Raw genomic sequence first — 19,946 nt, forward strand, 5'->3', positions numbered from 1 at the left:
CTTAGAAAATGCAGATACTGATTCAGCAGGCCTGAAATGGCGCGTTTCTAACAAGTTTCCAGAGGATACTGATGCTGGGGACTGCAATTTGAGGCAAGGTACCAGGAGCCATCCAGAGTGAGTTAGGGGTAGAGGGGCCCGTGGGACAGCCCTTTCGAAGGAAAGAGGATAAAGGCGATCCTTAAAGAAAGGCCCCTCTCCAGTCACTCAGGAGAGTGGGGACAATGGTGTGGAAGGAGGAGGAGGAGGGCCTGGGCAAAGCTGGGAAGGTGGCAGCCAGGGAGGGTGGCGGCGCCGAGGTGCGTCAGGTGGAGTGTTCGGGGGGCGGCGGTCCGGGGCGCACGTGGCCGCGGCGCGTCTCCGCCCGCCCCAAGCGCGATTTCTGGTCTTTGGGCCCTCGGCGGCTCCCATCGCGGCTCCCGGGCGCGCAGTGGGGACCGCGGCGGCAGCCGCAGCCGGTCGCTCCACGGCGCGGGCGGGTGCACCTATCCCGCCGGCCCGGCGCTCTGGCTCCGGAAGCGGAAGGGGAGCGCAGGCCCGGCTGGGCGGCGGCGGCGGCGGCGGCGGGACTAGAGGAGAAGGAGGAGGCGGAGGTGGAGGTGGAGGGGGAAGAGCCGCCTGCAGCCGCGAGAGCAGTAGCGGGGAGAGGCGAACCCCCGGCGCCGGTGAGTGTGTGCAAGCGCGGGAACGCCACGGCAGCCCGGCGCCCGCCCCAGCCCCGCGCGCTGTTCCCTGCCCGCACCTGCCCTCACCCCCGCTCAGAGCCCCGTGTCTTCTCCGTGCCCTGCCCCCCTGGGGTCTGGCCTTTCTCCCAGCATCTTCAGCCAGGGAGCTGCAGCCACCCGCCAGCTGCCCCTCCCATTACTGGTAGTTTGGTGGTTTCCTGTTCCAGTCTAGATGATTTGGGGTAGTTTTTTGTTTGTGTGGTGGTTTTTTTTTTTTTTTCTTTTAATTAAAAAAAAAAAAAAATCTGTGCCCTGAGCTTCTCACGTGTGAACTCTAGTTTCTCGTCTCTGTACCCACGCCCGGAGACCTGCGTAGAGATCTGGGATTTATTCTTGCCATCACAGCTTTTCATTCATTCCCAGATCGCTGGGGTGAGGCTTCAGAGGATATGCGGGAGGAGAAATAGTTTGCACCTTTGCTGACCTTCTGCCTCCCTCCCCCAGATCCAAGAGTGGTTTTGAGAAAATGGCTTATGGATGGCAGCAGTTTGCACTTGTTACCATTCACTATAATAGGCCACAGAATTTTAACCATTTAATGCTGTGGTCTTTTTCAAGCTGTATTTGGGTCATGTTTTAAGATCCTTTGTGAGTCAGTGGAGGATGTCTGTACCTCTAGGGCTAAGGGAACCTGACTGGTTATTATTTGAAACTATTACAGTATAGCCATCTATAAAAGTACAAGAGGAAAAAAAGTCAAGGTCGTTGTAGGCAGGTCATAAATCATAGTGTTAAGTTACAGGATAAAATAAAGACCAGTAAGTATAATTAAGCACGCAGGTTAAAAATATTTGTCAAATGGACCCAAGATCTCTTATGCTAATATGCATACTTTAAATATTCACTACCTTCCTTGAAATAAAAACTAATAATGATAATTTTCATTTGATGACTGTTTAGTACATGCCATTCCTAGACTAAAGGCTTTTGGTGTAATGTCTTGTTAAATCCTTCCAACTCATCAGATTTTTTTTTTATTTTAAGAATAAAATCCAGGGAGTTGCTTTATTTTGCCTTAGGTGTGCTGTGTTGTCATGGCAAAAAATATTTTTGAAAAGATGAAAAATCAGTTGGAAAGAAAGAACCAAGTAATTTGGTGTTGTGGAAAGAAAAACTCGGTCACTGTCTAGCTGTGGTTTCATGGGTAGGTCAGTGACCATTGACATTTTTCATCTATACAACCAGGAAGTCGGGCCAAATTCTTTAAGGCTTATTTTAGCTGTCCCATGCTTATTTGGAATATGCTAAGTTTGTAAATAATTTAAGACCCTTTAACATATTAAAGATACCTGAAGAAGTATTAGTAAAATTATATCAAAATACAACCAAAAATGTATAATTCCATACTTTTAGCATAATATTTGGTGTAGTACTATTCCAGAATTCCTCATTTTGGAGATAAAACAATAGGATTATATTAAGTCCTTTGAAACTGTTGTGATTTCTGTTTAATTTAACATACTTTTGAAGCCATAGTTGGAATAAATGAACTAGAGTGTATTTTAAATAAAATGGTAACTGTTTCACATTGCCTACCTCTGGGGTGTTTTGCTTAATGAAAGAAATTTAAGCATTTAAAAATGCAAACATGGAACCATCAGCTTAACAGGTAGGTTCTTAAGAAGTCATCAGTGAATCATAAAATTTTTTACTTCTTATTGACTCACTGCCTGATTTCTCTAATTCATAGAGATGAATTCAGAGCCTGTGGAAAAGCACATGGGTAAAATAATGTCATGTATTAGTGAAGAAATGAATTGAGAAGTCTAGTAATGTCTCCATGGAGCTTTTTTTTCAGGAATTGTAATTGAGTGTGAGTCAATAAAATCTTTCTCAGTGTAGAAGACCTACATAGTGATGTTATCAGTTCTACCAGACATAACAGGGAAGGCAAAGGAAAAGCTATTTGTATTACCAGGAAGTTGCCCCCTAAGCTCAGTTTTACCTTTGTATTAAGGAATGAAGGCATTTTATCTTACTGTAGTGAAACATTAGGACTCAGTTTCAGTTTCTCAAATGCACTAAAAACAAATGGCATTTTAGCATTGAGAAAAATCAGTGCATTAATGCATCTTATTAAAGTTGAAAAAATATAGGTGAATGACAAGAAGAAATGGAAGAACATGTTTTTCTTATTATTAGAATATTGATTTTTTTTTTTTGGTTAAGAACCAGGTAAATTGAGTTTTCTGAATGTTGAGCTTAGAGCCAACTTTTTCACTCTCCTCTTTCACTTTCATCAAGAGGCTCTTTAGTTCTTCACTTTCTGCCATAAGGGTGGTGTCATCTGCATATCTGAGGTTATTGATACTTCTCCTGGTAATCTTGATTCCACCTTGTGCTTCTTCCAGCCCAGCTTTTCTCATGATGTACTCTGCATGTAAGTTAAATAAGCAGGGTGACAATATACAGCCTTGATGTACTCTTTTTCCTATTTGGAACCAGAAAGTGAAGAAGAACTAAAGAGCCTCTTGATGAAAGTGAAAGAGCAGAGTGAAAAAATTGGCTTAAAGCTCAACATTCAGAAAACAAAGATCATGGCATATGGTCCCATTACTTCATGGCAAATAGATGGAGAAACAATGGAAACAGTGGCTGACTTCAGTTTTTTGGGCTGCAAAATCACTGCAGATGGTGATTGCAGCCGTGAAATTAAAAGATGCTTACTCCTTGGGAGAAAAGTTATGACCAACCTAGACAGTATATTAAAAAGTAGAGACATTAGTTTGTCAACAAAGGTCTGTCTAGTCAAGGCTATGGTTTTTCCAGTAGTCATGTATGGATGTGAGAGTTGGACTATAAAGAAAGCTAAGTGCCGAAGAATTGATGCTTTTGAACTGTGGTGTTGGAGAAGACTCTTGAGAGCCCCTTGGACTCCAAGGAGATCCAACCAGTCCATCCTAAAGGAGATCAGTCCTGAGTGTTCATTGGAAGGACTGATGTTGTAGCTGAAACTCCAATACTTTGGCCACCTGATGCTAAGAGCTGACTCATTTGAAAAGACCCTGGTGCTGGGAAAGATTGAGGGCAGGAGGAGAAGGAGATGACAGAGGATAAGATGATTGGATGGCATCACTGACTCAATGGACATGAGTTTGAGTAAACTCCGGGAGTTGGTGGTGGACAGGGAGGCCTGGTGTGCTGCAGTCCATGGGGTCACAAAGAGTCAGACGCGACTGAGCAACTGAACTGAACTGAAATTGAGTTAGCCTAGTTTAAAAACCATACCTTAATAGATACAAAATAGCACTACTTTCATTGGTAGCTACCTGTCCCAAAGTAATGTGATGGTAAGTTTATTAACTTACTTCCCTCTTTTGATGTGCTCTGGCGAAAAAATGTGATATTTGCAAAGTTTGTCTTCTGCCTATTAGGTCCCCTGTTTCCTGGTGCTTTTTCTCTCAAGTGGATTAACTTTGTCCATTTAAGGACTGAATAAGTTTCTGCTCCCTGTCTGTTGTTGCCACTTCCGCAAAAGGGCAGGTTAGGTAAAAATCAATATTTTACTACTCACTGATTCATTTAATTTTAATTTTAACTTAACATGCTCCACTATGATCCCAACCTGGCTTCTGATTTTAAGCCTTTTATCAGTAATTATGGAATAAATAACTTTTTTTTCCCACTGTTGTAGGATTTTCAGCCTCAGCAAGCAAGGAGAGATTTTTTTCTTTCAGTATTATTGTTTTTAAATCATGTCTGCTTTGCTAAAGCCTGCTGTGAAGTAAATCTAATTTAGCCTTTTCATTCCCCCCCCCCCAATCTGTTCTTGGTGCGGTGGGTACTAGATAGGGGTAAGTAGCTGACTTGCCTTTCCTCGTGGAAGAACATGCCTGATTCACATCCAGGAAATGCTAGAGCCTCATTTCTGGCTTTTCCTGTAGCTGAAGGTTTTTTCCTTATGCTGTTTTTTGAGCAGAAGTTACCTGTGTTCAAAGGTAGGGAACTTCTGTCCCTACCCTGCATTTAATACCAGTTCTTTCCTGGCTGTCCTGTCCCTTTCCTAAGTGAAGAGTCCCACATAGGCAGTTTGTACTGACTGAAACAATATTGCTGCTGCTAAGTCGCGTCAGTTGTGTCTGACTCTGTGCGACCCCATAGACAGCAGCCCACCAGGCTCCCCCGTCCCTGGGATTCTCCAGGCAAGAGTACTGGAGTGGGTTGCCATTTCCTTCTCCAGGGCATGAAAGTGAAAAGTGAAAGTGGAGTCGCTCAGTCAAAACAATATTAGGTAGTCTTTAATTCATATCATCCCACACCTTCCGAGTTATTTTTGTTTCTTTGTTAGGAGGTTTGTTTTTTGTTACAAGAAGTTACTGTATTGCAATACTTTTAATAAAGGTATTAATTTACTTTTTTTTTCACCTATGAGGCAGATATACAGAAGTGCCTCAGCTTATGTTCAGTTCTGCCCAGAATATAGTGACTTAAAGACTTGTTCTAGGAAGTAGATTCTTGAAACCATCAGTGGTAGAGGTTTGACACTTTGTTTACCCACATTTTCACAGAGTCTTCCTGGAGACCTTAGCAGATGGGCCAGTATTCCCAACTATAATTCTGTATTTTTCTTTAGCTTTTGAAATCAGGTCCTGATTTTCTCCCATGCTTCATTCCTTAACTCACCAGGCCTTCTACTTTTACCTGAAAGAGATTTAGCTCAGTCACTCTATTTTTAGATCAGATCTCTGTTTTTGGTTTTTTGCTTGAAGAGACTGCATGCATGCCTGCCTGGTGGAAATACAACCTCCCTATGTGCTTGTAGTATGATGTGAGGGAAAAGGCTGTATACTGTCTGAGGTTTCACATCCCTTGACAAGTAGTTCTCGGACTCTGGTGTTAGAAAAAGTAGATAGCTGGGTGTAGTGAAATTGTGCGTGCCTGCTAAGTCATTTCAGTCGTGTCCAACTCTTTGCGACCCGATGGACTGTAGTCCGCCAGACTCTGTCTGTGGGATTCTCCAGCAAGAGTACTGGAGTGGGTTGCCATGCCCTCCTTCAGGGGATCTTCCCGACCCAGGGATTGAACTTGTGTCTCTTACCTGCATCTAGCGCCACCTCAAATCACTGCTTTAATGATGGCAACCCAGAAACATTGTTTCATCTTGGAGTTTTTAAGACTAGATGTAAAATTCATCTTTAAGTCCTTCCTTCCCCTTACAAACTCCCATTTAAAATTACCATTATTGGAGGTGTTTCTTATTTGCCAGACAGTTTCTCCTTTAGGTATGACAGTCACCTCGTGTGTTGATATTTTAATCACCATATTAGAGATGGTTAAACTGAAGCTTGAAAAGAGATTGAAGCTTGAAGAGCTAATAAAAGGCTCTGTCATAATTTGAATGTGACTCCCTTAAACATTTAAGATTAATTTCCTACTCTATTAAAATATACTGAATACTTCTGTGATATTTTAAAAATTGCATGATCTATTTGGCTAATTATTAATGACAGCTGTATCCTGATATTTTAGGTAGAATTACTTGACTAGTTTCTCAGAGTTGATAAAATTAGAAGTTAATAGCTGTATAAATATAAAGTATATAGTTATATATTTATGTTTTTAAGATTCATTTAAAGCTGCAATTACAAGGTTTAAATTTTATATATTTGTATAATATGTTAGCCATTTTATTTTGACACTGTTGGGGGGATTATTTTTTTTTAGTTTGCCCTGTAAATCATCAATTGCAGTCTTTCACACACAGCGATGTTAAAAATACTTAACATTTTGTAGTTATAGAACTTTGAGATATTCTTTGCTGCCACAAAATTTCTTAGGTTTTTAAGACTAGGATTGCTTTTATATCACATGGGTGAGATTTGATTCTACAGTAATGGCCATGCTGGATAGATAAAATGCTTATCTCATTTTCTGTGCTATGGCTGTGATGTAGTTCTAATAACTGTAAATACAAAGTAGGATTCTTTCCTCTTGATTTTAAGCTGGTGAATGCCTAGGGTTTGACTCATGGATGGTTGACTTGTGCTGATGCCTAATGTGACTGACAGAAACTACTGTTTTGCTGTAACTTTAAGAAGCCACCCTGGAGTCATAGCCCTAGCAGAATTACTAACTTTGGCCATGTTTCAGAGCACTTCCTTGTACCACACTTAATTCTGTTTGAGGTCTTTTCTAGAAGATGAGTTCATTCGTTGCTGTTAGAGTAGCAGCTCCTTTGCTAAGTCATTCTGTATTTTGTCTCTGAGAAGCAAATGTGCAGCCATGGAGACCACTTTAAATTAGCTTAGCAAGGTAGAGTAGAAACAAGTTACATGTCACAATCAAACAATCACGATCCATAGAAAAAGTGACCCTGGGAGAAAAATGCAGTTAAAAAAAAGAAGTCTATAAGGGGAATGGAAATGCAGTGATAATGATTTTGATATTTTCTTCCACATCCTCTGTATGTAATAGGTTCCTATTGCTATGGAAAGCAGCATGCATAGCAGACTCACAACTTGTCTTTTATTTCCTTTCTTGGGGAATGGTACCACCATTCACCTAGACCCTAAGCCAAAAACTTGGGAGTCATCCTAGAATCTGCCCTATGTGTGACTGATCACCATGTCCTGTTAGTTTTACTCTTAAGTTCTTATTCTGCCCTTTTCCAGCATACCTCTTGTCTTAAGTTTTCCATCCTCACCCCTACTCCTTCCCTCTTCCTTTACAAACTACTGCTTTTGGGGTACTTACCATATGCCCTCATCTCTCAAATGAATAACCAGTAAACCTAGCTTATTTCATATAGTCAGTCTTGGAGCTTTATCCATCCACCCAAGTTCGTTCTTCAGTGTTGCTCTTCTTTCTAAAATGCACATTTCACCATGGCATTCTTTTGCCTATAATCCTTTAGTGTTTTCTAAACTACTGTCTTCAGGGTGAAGTCCAAACTCATTGGCATGGTTAAACAGTATTTTTCACTCTGTCTACTTGTAGGTCATGAAATCAGTCTAGTAGGCTGTGACCAACATTATATATTTTCATTAAAGTGAAATACAATAAAATAGTGCAGTATATATCACATATAGTCAGGATAAATATCACTTCATTAAACTTTTTCAGTTAACATATTTTATACATATGAAATATATACTCACATATCTCATGTATTTCTGTACATGTGCTACTAGATGTTCTGAACTGTATTTCTTAAAGATGATTGTTCTCGAAAGGTTAAACATGTTTCATCCGATTCTTGCATGTGAAATGACTCTAGTCATTTCAGTTTACTTAGATTTTCTTTGCCTGCCCTTATTCACTGTTCCCTTTCATGCACTGGAGAAGGAAATGGCAACCCACTCCAGTATTCTTGCCTGGAGAATCCCAGGGATGGCGGAGCTTGGTGGGCTGCCCTCTATGGGATCGCACAGAGTCGGACGCGACTGAAGCGACTTAGCAGCAGCAGCAGCAGCAGCATACCTTTGCTTACTTTGCTTTGTTATTCAGAAGAGCCTTCATTTTTCATCATTTCATTTCACAGGTTTCACTCATTCCAGAAATCTTTTCTCAGTGGCAACACCAAAAGAAATAAATTTTTCACCACAGCCTGGTAGACACATAAATATTCACATGACTGAAAAAAGTCCCATGAACCAGTACCCTTCCTCTATGAGATACATTATTGCCCCATTGCCCTCTATCTTACTTTGTCTTGGTTGGTGTTGATCATGTCTGTTTACTAGTTTGTTTCTGTTGAGAATAGGGCTGGTCTCTCTTTTCTTTTTTAAATCTATATGCAGTGCCAAGGCTTGGTATATAGACAATAGGAAGTGATTGAATTAGTGAAATTCTGGATCAGTATGTTTTCTAGAACTCTTTACAGCAACTCTTAAACTCTTACTGTTTAAGCCTAAACTGTAGAAATTAACTTTAATGATTGATGCTCTTAATGATTTCATTATGGGAGGATAACTTTTTTCCTTAAAACATTTAAATTAATATATACTTATATTTTTAAACTCTTTATTTTACATTTATCAATTGTGATTAGATAGTCCTAGCCTAACATCTTGATAGATGTTACATTGCATTTTGTCATATTAGTGACCTCAGAATGTACTGTTATTTTGTGATTTGTGTTCAGGAAGTTTGATGAAGCTAAATGCTGGACACACAACACTTAATTTGATTTTATGGGAACTGGGTAGTTTCAAAAGAGAAAACTTTCATGTATAATGGCAGTCAGATAAAGATTTTTGGGGGCTGGTGGGATTAGATATGAAGACAGAATTAAATGGAGTTGGATCATTTTATTTCTAAATTTAAACTTTGTAATTGGTGATTTTGCAGTTAGAATATTTAGTTGTTTACAGTTTGTATCATTGTTGTGAGATCATTTTTATTAAACCATTAATAGAGTCTCATGGAGAACTGCTATTGAGGAGAGATCCATTTGTTGGGATGCAATAAAAAAAAAAAGAATAAATCAAGATAAAACTGCTAAATCCAGGTACCAGAAAAATTACAACACATCTCAGTGAATTTGCAAGTGGTAAGTGCATTTAATTTTAATGGGAATATGTTTCTTAGTTCGGTGGCATAGTAGCCTTAAAGTGTTATGTTTAGATGAATTTTAACAATCTTTCATTTGCAAAAAATTTTAGTTACTTTATGTTTATGTAAAGTTTTTCATATTAAAATTTTAACTACACATTTTCTTAAACAAGGCTTTTTCCACAGAGGGAAAAAAATCTGTAAATAATATTGAAACATCTTCCTGAATTATATGTCTTATATGGCTTTATCGCTAATGCTTCTGTGCTGTATTTTTAAAGATACTAATTTGAAAAACATTCCATATAAAGATAGTGCATAGTGATAAAGAGAGGCTAAAATGAAAATTTTGGGTGGGCATGGCAGCCCATTCCAGTATTCTTGCCTGGAGTACCCCATGGACAGAGGAGCCTTGCAAGCTATAGGATCCATAGGGTCGCAAAGAGTTGAACACAACTGAAACAACTGAGCACAAGCACACTTATTTCTTAATAAGCTTAGACTTATACATAAATACACGTACCAAATGTGATGGCATCCCTTCTCTCTATCCTTTCCTTCCTCAGCCCAGTGATAACCACTGTTCACAGTTTGGTAGGTGTATTTTCTTCCACACATACAGAAATAACTTACACATTATTTTTTTCCTAACAAAAAAGAATCACGTTGCACAAACTTTTCTGTAACTTTCCCTTCCGGCATTTAATTAGGAAAGATTTTAAGCAGAAGAACTGAAAGAATTTCATACTATAATACCTTCATACCCATCACCTAGATTCTACAACTAATGTTTTACTGAACTACATCACGTGCTCATCCATCTCTGAGTCCACCCATTAATCCATGTTTTTGGGGATCCATTTGAAAATAAACTGCAGTCATCTGTACACTTCCTTCCCCCTCTCCCCAATACTTCAGTGTACATATCATTAACTAGAGTTCAGTATTGGTTCAAAGAATTTTTTTGTTTAAGGTGAATTGACATACCATGAAATGCACCAATATTAAGTGCACATTTGCTGAGTTTCAACAAATTTATAACCCATATATCTCAAGTTTGTGTCAAGATAGAGATCTTTATCAGCACCCCAGAAAGTTCCCTTATACCTTTTCCTCGTTCAACTCTATCCTGCCCTCCTTTCAGGAAGATATCCACCCCATAGATTTTGCCATATAACTCTCTTCTTTTCGCTCAGCACTTGTGTGGGTAGCCATATGCAAATCTTGATCAACTTGCTTTTTTTCTTTAAAAATTGCAGTAGCTTGGAAATAGTCTATGCTGTGGATGTATTATTATTTACAGTATATGACCATTTCCCTCTCTCTGTATGGGCATTTGTTGTTGTTTAGTTGCTAAGTTGTGTCCAGTGTTTTGTGACCCCATCGACTGTAGTCCACCAGGCGCCCGGGCAAGAATACTGGAGAAGGTTGCCATTTTCTCCTCCAGGGGACCTTCCCAACTCAGGGATCGAACCCCTCACTTCTGCTTGGCAAGCGGATTCTTTGTCACTGAGATCACCTGGGAAGCCCCTACCTTGGAATATAGGTTGTGCCATATTTTTGTGAATATAAAAAGTGCTATATAGAACATCCTTATATGTATATATACCTGTACACTCTAGTGAATGATTTTATAGATATGACTAGAAATAAAACTGCTGGATCAGAGAGTTTGACATTTTAATAGATAACTACCAAATTGCCCTCCAAAGATGATTATATCAGTTTACATGCTTATCAGCAATGAATTGAAAGTGTCCTTTTCTCTGTGCCCTTTCAACATTGGGTGTCATCTGTCTTTCTAAAATTTTGTCAATACAAAGGATGAAAAATACAACTAGTGATTTCACATTTCTCTAGTCAGTAGTGATTAACCATTAGATTTTTTTTGTCCTTTGTGAATTGCCTCTCCATATATTTACTTTAATGACTCTTACTAGTAATACGGTATATTCTTTTTTGCAAGGATGCTTTGTCTTTTAATTTTGTTTCTGCTGTGTTTTGAGCTTCTGAAATTTTAATCTTTATGTGATCAAACATGGCTTATGGGGTCGTACTAAAAATCTTTCTCATTCTAAGATTATGAAACCAGTTACTATATATATTCTTCTGTTAGTTTTTCTTTTTATTTGAAATTTCGAACAGAAAGAGATTCGCTGTGAACTTAGGTGCCAGTAAAAAAATTTCATATGGAGAGTGAGATTCAAATTGACCTTGAAGTATAAGTCGAATTTGAATAGAGCAGACAAAATGCAGGGACATTTTGGATAGAAGGAATGAGAGAGGTATATATATTCTTATTCATGGAACCATAATAAGACCACTGGCTGACATGGTGAGTCATATAAAACTGTGAGTTTAGAGATACTCATTGGGCTCAATTTCTTGTAAATTATTTTGGCTCACTTTTATCATTTTCCAAAATCTACATTCTGGTGTTATAATTTTTGGTCATAGTTTTTTGTCACTTTTCATAGTGACTTCAGTATTCTTCCTGAGGAAAATACGTGGTGAAATTTCGTTGCCTGAAAAAGGCAGAAAAGGAAGGGTGGTTTCCTACCAGAGTAGGTTGAACATTGTAAATATTTACATGGTCTCGTTTATTAGAGTTGAGTTATAATTTCTTTGAAAAAAACGTTGTGCTGTAGTAATTTATATTATTAATGAAGTTGGTCACAGCACTCAAGTTTAGTTACCAGATAGCAATCTTCAAAAATGTTGAAGTACCGGTGTATCCACTAGTTACATCAAAGAGTTATGAGCTCATCATTTAAGACACAAATTAATATGTTGAATTCTCTAGCTGATGAAAGTATTTACAGATGCCACCCTTAAAACCATGTAGCAACATAGTGTTCAATTTGGTCATTGCTCAGGATGTGTAATAGTTTCTGTTCAGCCATGAGCCACGCCTGGTAGATATTAACTGAGAACCGCGATCCTGCAACCCTACCAGTTACATGGTTCTGGCTGTAATCTGATTTGGAGCTCTTGGAAGGCTACTGTTTTTGTCTCTACAATCCAGTTGTAAGGATTAAGTGGCACTAATTTTCACTGATCAGGTATTTTTTAAAAAAATATTCAATGTCTTACTTGTTCATTCTTTTATATTTCTATCCTTAGCTCACTTTTCCTTGGGGATTCTTGTTCTTTTAGAGCTTGTTGTCTGTGTGTGTTTATATCCAGGAAAAACAGACACATTTTAAACTGTGCTTTTCATTAATAGTTTCTGTTGTGAGGAATGTATTGCAGTGATAAGAAGAAATTGTTATTCTCTGGTAGAGGAGAATAAAAATAGAGTTTAAAAAAATGAGTTAAGTGTTTGATAATTTTGCTGCTTGTTTTGCTGGGTTTTATGCTTCTCTGTTTCTGATACTAATATATTTAGAAATAAGTAATGAAATTACTCTGTTCTATATAATTATTGAAATTCATTGTCTGTTTTTTTAGTTCTGAATGGAACTGAAACATTAAAAGAAAGAAGATACATGAAGTTAATGATACTGATCATGTTGAGAGACAGAGACTTCTGTCATTTCTTTTAGCACTTGATAGTTGGCAAGATTGTAAAAATAAACATTCTTTTTAATGTTTCTCTTTTTTAGGTATGTTGATAGCTTATCATTTGCATTTGAGTTCATTTACTTTTTAAAATAATGATACCTAGAAAATTAAATAGCATGCTTTATCCTCTGTGGCTTTCCTTAGTTTAATGATACTGATAGATCTTTTAATTTTTTAGTTAAAAGGTAATGAAGATCAACTTTTACTTTTTTAAAGGTCTAGGCGTGGGACTTCCCTGGTGGTCCAGTGGCTAAGACTCTGTGCTTCCAATGCAGGAAGCCTAGGTTCAATCCCTGGAGAGGGAACTAGATCCCAGGTGCCTCAACTAAGAGTTCACTTACCACAACTAAGATCCAGAGTAACCAAAATAATAAATATTAAAAAAAAAAAAATAAAGGTCCAGGCATTATTTCAATTTTAAAATCCATGCATGAATACTAATTGAGACCAAATCTGATATAAAGAGTTGAGTGGTGTTGCATTTGAGTTCTTGTCTTTTTTTTTCTGCATTTCCAGTGTTTCAGGATTCTAGGGATAATAGGATAAGAATGATCTTTTAGAATTAAGTAATCCTTAATCTTTTTTTCTTTGTCCTGGTAGCTTTGTAACTTTAAAGAACATTGGCAAGGACTCTAAAGGGTAGTTCTGTGAGGCTCTTCGACTGATGATAAATTATTCCTAGAATGAAGTAGTCTGATATATGTTAGAAATCTGGGAAATACCCTCCAAAAGCTTACTGGTTTGATTCTACAACTAATTTCTCCAAAACTAATTTTGGCTTTTGTCTTCTCTTAGCCCAAATGAATCGTCTTTAATTTCATCCTCCACACCAGAGCTTTAATAATTTATTTAAAGTATAAACCTCACTATACCCTCCCCCCCTGCTTTAGTAGCTTTCCAGTGTCTAAGAATGGCATCTTTAGCCCATCATGATATAGTCCCTTATTTTTTACCACTTGCTCTCCCCTAAAAGTTTTAAGTCTTAAATACCTCCTTCACTTCCTTCTGTTTGCAGTACTGTTGTTACTTTTCTTTGGTTGGATAACTTTTACTCTTTTAAGATTGAACTCTGCTCCAGGGAATCTTGTCCTGATTTAATTAGTCCCTTCCTGTGCCTATAGTAATAATATATTGTCCACATCCCTGGAATGTATTATATCATATTAAACCCATTTTATGACTTTTTCCTCCATTAGACTGTTAGTTCCTTCAAGCAAAGATCATGTCCTATTCATCATTGTGTTTACAGCATCTAGCAAGTGACTGGTATGTGGTGGAGGCTCATTGAATATTTGTTGAACTGAGTTCAACTCATTGCTCTACATTTGAAGTCATAGTGAAGCTCTTGGATTAGTGGTTCCTGGATACCAGTCAACTGTATCAGAGACACCTGGGGAACATTTTATCAATAGAACATTTTACTGGTTTTTGAGCGTTACTCTGTAAAGTATCGGAGAAGGCAATGGCAACCCACTCCAGTACTCTTACCTGGAAAATCCCATGGATGGAGGAGCCTGGTGGGCTACATCCCTTGGGGTCGCAAAGAGTCGGACATGACTGAGCGACTTCACTTTCACTTTTCACTTTCATGCATTGGAGAAGGAAATGGCAACCCACCCCAGTGTTCTTGCCTGGAGAATCCGGGATGGGGGAGCCTGGTGGGCTGCCATCTATGGGGTCACACAGAGTTGGACACGACTGAAGCAACTTAGCAGCAGCAGCAGCTGTAAAGTATTATGATTCAGTAGATCTAGAATGAGGCCTGGGAGTAAGTGTTTTTAAAAAGCTCCTCAATTGATTCCTGTTTGCTTACAGGTTTGAGAAATATTAAACCAGTTTCTTACTGTATTATTCCATTGTATTTTATGTAAAAAAAGTTGCCGCCTAGACCTTACATGTATACTTAGTTGCTCAGTTGTGTCTGACTCTTTGCGACCCTATGGACTGTAGCATGCCAGGCTCCTCTGTCCATGAAATTTTCCAGGCAAAACTACTGGAGTTGGTTGCCATTTCTTATTCCAGGGATCTTCCTGATTCAGAGATCAAACCCACGTCTCCTGCATTGCAGGCAGATTCTTTACCACTGTGTCACATGGGAAACCCAAACCTTACATAGTAATTTATTATTGAGGGTTTATAAGTTGTATCTGCTAAAGGATATATTTTAAGTCACTTTTTCATACCTGTGTAGAAATATCTTAACTTTAAGCATCTCATTGTGATGAGATGTATTAGCAAAATGTATTAGCATTTTGTTAACACTGAACTGAAAAAAGCCACATTTTAAGCAGGAGCATTCTTGAATTGGTAGTATTAATAATATTAGTTGGGCTTCATTCCATGAACTTAAGTATTTCTGGCAATTTGTATTTACTTTTGATTTTTTATTATAATTTTTCAAAATGATTTTTAAGCATTTTATTATGATATAAGAATTAAATTGGAGAAGGCAGTGGCACCCCACTCCAGTATTCTTGCCTGGAAAATCCCATGGACAGAGGAGCCTGGTAGGCTGCAGTCCATGGGGTCACTATAAGTCGGACACGACTGAGCAAATTCACTTTCACTTTTCACTTTCATGCATTGGAGAAGGAAATGGCAACCCACTCCAGTGTTCTTGCCTGGAGAATCCCAGGGACGGCGGAGCCTAGTGGGCTGCCGTCTGTGGGGTCTCACAGGGTCGGACATGACTGAAGCGACTTAGCAGCAGCAGCAGCAGCAAGAATTAAATTGAACAAATCTTAAGTGTATTGCTCAGTAAATTTTTACATATATACATACCATAAAGCAACAGGTCAACATATAGAACATTTCTAACTCCTCAAAGTTTCCCCCATGCCCCTTTCCAGTCAGTAAACATGCTTCCCACCATGAGATGGGTACTCTTGACTTGGATGACCATCAGCTAGTCTTATGTACAAGATTTTTTAGTAGTTTTAATAATATCTTTTGGTGAATATATGCACTTACGTCTCTTGAACTTATACATGGAATTGCTGGGCTAAATACAGACTTGTGTTTAACTTCAGAAGGTAATGCCAGTTTACACTGGGATCTCAATCCATGGTGAAAATTGAAATTAAATTATTTGAAGCTTATGGTGAAATTTGAATAGCCTAAAACTTCCCTTTGTTTTCCAAAGGGTTTTATATTGTCAAAAATATATGTACAAAGAAAACTCGTGTCATTTTATAGTTGCCAATAAGGTAGTTTTGTTTTAGTCAGATAATTTTTCCTATATAAGTAATTTTTTTCTTTTTCCCTTTCCTTAGGTTCATCTTCGCTTGTGGGTTGGTAGGCAGTCATAGGGCTGCAGAATGGGTCTCCGGATTCACTTTGTTGTTGACCCACATGGTTGGTGCTGCATGGGTTTGATTGTCTTTGTCTGGTTATACAACTTTTTTTTAATTCCCAAAATTGTCCTCTTTCCTCACTATGAAGAAGGACATATTCCAGGCATATTAATAATAAGTAAGTTTCTAAATCTTTATTTTCTTGTATAGTTAAAGATTTTTCTCACTGTGAATATTTTTGGAGTATACCACTATAATAACCTTCCTTTTAATATTATTCAGTGCTATTAATATGAAATTATTTACTCATTTTAAAAGAATGACCTTTATATATTTTGGAGGGTAAGGTAATTGGTATATATATCTTCATATCTAACTCTACAAAATCTACAAAAACCATTTTGTTTAAAGCTACACTGGCACGATAGTGCTATTTATGTAGGTGTGTGTGTAGTTTTAATGTTTCTATTATACAATTTAGATAATTAAAGTACGTGTATAAATGTATATACTTTAAAGTGTTATTCGTTGTAAAATTCAAAAGTTTCTAGATTCTTTATTTTCAAATTAAGAATCTCAAGATCTATTGAAAAGAGCAATTGAACATCAATAATCCAATGTAATTTTGAAGCTAGCCAGTTAGAGTTAATGAAAAAGTTTAATTGTAGAATAGGTTTAAAAATGCTGTTTTGATTCTATCAAATATAGTATATGTAGTAATTAAAAGGAATTCATTTATACCATTAATTTCTGTTAATAAAGAATCTAATTTACAAGTTTATCAAATGAGGCAAAATAGCTATTTAAAATTAGTATATTTTAGAAAGTCCTCTTGGCGATATTATTTGATGAATGAAATGAGTTAATCATTTTTCCATCTTATCTCTGAGAATTTAGGCTGATGCTATTAATTAAAATATACTTTTAGCCTTTAAATATGCTTGTCAAGAAAACAGTTTGAAGGGTAAATGCTAATTTTATTTATTTATTTGTTTATTTTCAAGTATTCTATGGCATTGCCATGTTTTGTCTGGTTGCTTTAGTGAGGGCCTCAATAACTGATCCAGGAAGACTCCCTGAGAACCCAAAGATCCCACATGGAGGTATGGTGCTCTTCACATTCATCAGTTTTACTGTGTCAGAATTATCATCTTTATTAGTGTATATCATTGCCTTTAGTATATTAATTACATATGTCATCTAAGCCACTTTCGTGTCTCTTCTCAATTGTTTTCTTTCCAGATTTCTCAATTTAAAACCACAGATCCCAGCTCACCCCTCGCATCTGCCGTCTCTGGCTCTCCGTTTCGGTTTAGTTGTTTCTTTGTCTCTCACTCCTCCCACTCTAGATCTGTGTAACCTCTGTGAGGGTGTAGATTTTTTGTTTTGTTTTCTTATTTGTTCAGTACTGTATCCTTAGGGCCTGAACAGTCTCTGTCACTTAGTAATAATTGCTGGGTATATATTGGTTGGATATTATCTGAAAAATCACATTTTTATTTAGTAGAGGAGTTTTTGATGGTGCCACTTACCTCATGATATTATAATATTGCTTACAATATATTTACAAATATTTACAAAATAAATATCTTTTGTATTATAATGCTATTGCTTGTATTTCTCCAAGTTGGAACAATTCAGTGAAAAATTTGAAAGCCTTTTGTTCTAATGTCAATGGAAGTAATTTTTGGTCACCTTGTTGCATAGTAAACATTTAGATCACAGAAATAAATTAAAAATGTATTGCTTACCAGATATGGTAAACCTCCCTTATCCTCTTTCCTGAGTTTTGCTTTTCAACATTTTCTGTGTAATCTTTGAGAACCCTGTACTTTCTTCTAGGAAGAAATTTACATGTCTTTTTTATACATTACAGAACCAGAATATTTTTATAGTAATTCAGTAGTTTCTGAACTTGCTGTACATTAGAATCACCTAGGGAGCTTTAAAAAACCTCAATGTCCAAATCACATCCCATATTAATTAAATCGGAATGTCTGGGGGTAAGAGTCAGGTATCCATGCTTTTGAAAGATCCCAGGTGATTCTAATGTGTAGAAGTTTGGAAAGCAATGTAGTCATTCTTTCCAAAGTTAGATTAAGTGGCAAGTCACTTAGAGAGTCTCCTTTGAGTTTGTGATTGTGTTTTGAGATCCATGATTTTGGGGCTTAATGGGCCTTGCACATTTAATGATTAAGTGTGAATGACACTGATATTTATGCAGCTGTAGAAATTTCTGAAAATAATCTTGAGTATTTAGTTTTTATTAATTTGTAGAACAGTGTCACTGTCGCTTAACGGTTATTGTGTGTGTGTGTGTACGCCTGTGTTTGGGCAGGGAGGATGGTAGTCTATAATTTGCATAGAATCTCTCTTCTCAACTAACCTAAAACAAAAGGCTGTCTAAAATATTGATACATGTATTTTTCTACTTCAACTGTAAAACCTGATGTTCCCAGAAAATCAAGGAAGCAGGGTTTTCCTAACTCAGGACTCATTTCTGATGAAAACTTCAGTTTGTTGTGGTCAAATATTCAAATGCCTCCATCTGTCAGATGGTACAAATCAGTGAAAGGGGCCAAGGAGGAACTATTTCATCTTGAAACTCTCCTATCTTATCTAAAGGAAGTGGCACTAATCAGCTACACTGAAATTGTCATGCAGGACGGATATTTTTAGATCTTGGAATTTTTGAAGAGAAACACGGAATCTCAAGTTTTATGAGACATTTTATGATTTTAAAAAATATTAGCAACTAATTCAAAATTTTAAAAGCATTGTTTTTAAATTAATACCGAACAGATTATACCTGAGGGCCAGATGAATCCACCTGAAGCTGCTGTGTTACCTTTAATTTATAGGCTCCAGTGATGGAGCACACCGTGGCATCTTGCCAGCCTTTTGGTTATCTGCATTATATCTGCTCCCATTGACATTTGGGCTGTTTTTCTTCAGTTCCCCTTTTCCCAACCAAAAAAAAAAAAAATCCATGCATTTATTTATCACATTTTAATGTTTCCAAAGTCTTTTGGTATCTCCTGTCATATGATCCTCATGGTGGTTGTATGAGCCACCTCATAGACTGGATAAATCAGGAGCATAGATTGTCCTTCACAGGTCATACAGTAGGTTTTTACAGAGTTGCTGTGAGGCCCAGATCCTTGTCCCCATCATATTTTTTACCACTAATCCTCTTACAGATGAATTATCTTACCTCTTTATTCATCTTTGCTTTGGGTTGAAGGAAATTAATTAAAGCTGTCATGTGCTTTTTGGTCAGTTACTTGATGATTGTGTAAATATAGTTTTAACTTAGTTAAAAAAATAAAAATTTAATAGTGAAAAATAATGACTAAAGTGTTGGGGTCTACAAAATAGTGACCTTTATTCAGCATTGTTTTAAGGGTGAGCAGTTTTATATAATTGAACTCTTTAGAAAAGGAAACTTAAACCCTAATGCTTTTATTATTTTAGCTATTTTTAAAAATTTTTACATGCCTTTCTGAAATATTTTACATGCCTTTCTGTTTTTTTTTAAACATAGTAACTTTAGTTTCTATATGACCCATCAAGTATGAGGCAATTTGAATATAAGAGAATGCTTCCGTGTGAAGATCCCAAGAGTTCGATTTTATAAACTTTGGGACATGTAGATGGAATAGTCAAATGAAACTATTAAATGTCTATTTAAATTACATGCATGTTTGAAATACAGAAATATTACTTTTTGTCATTTTTGAATTTTATGAAATGATTTTACCCAGTCTCTTAACTTTTTAAAAACAACTTTTAGTGTAATTCACACATCATATAATTCACCTATTTAAAGTGTACAATATAGTGTCTTTCATATATACACAGAGTTGTACAA

The 19,946-nt window shown here is 37.1% G+C and overlaps 1 protein-coding gene across 1 annotated transcript in view; it reads left to right on the forward strand.

Annotated features, from left to right (window-relative positions):
- Nucleotides 1-514: 514 nt before the first annotated feature.
- ZDHHC21 (zDHHC palmitoyltransferase 21) overlaps nt 515-19,946 on the forward strand; it is a 65,039-nt gene continuing 45,607 nt past the window's right edge. Inside the window, exons 1-6 of the mRNA XM_081570097.1 lie at nt 515-665; nt 9,082-9,216; nt 12,669-12,823; nt 16,055-16,136; nt 16,224-16,253; nt 17,080-17,178. Coding sequence (XP_081426223.1) covers nt 16,100-16,136; nt 16,224-16,253; nt 17,080-17,178 — 166 coding nt within the window. The 5' untranslated portion in view covers nt 515-665; nt 9,082-9,216; nt 12,669-12,823; nt 16,055-16,099. The remainder of the gene's footprint in view (nt 666-9,081; nt 9,217-12,668; nt 12,824-16,054; nt 16,137-16,223; nt 16,254-17,079; nt 17,179-19,946) is intronic.

This window comes from Giraffa tippelskirchi, chromosome 1, assembly GCF_054371585.1.
Source record: "Giraffa tippelskirchi isolate mGirTip1 chromosome 1, T2T-mGirTip1v1.2.pri, whole genome shotgun sequence".
Classification (NCBI taxonomy): Eukaryota; Metazoa; Chordata; class Mammalia; order Artiodactyla; family Giraffidae; genus Giraffa; species Giraffa tippelskirchi.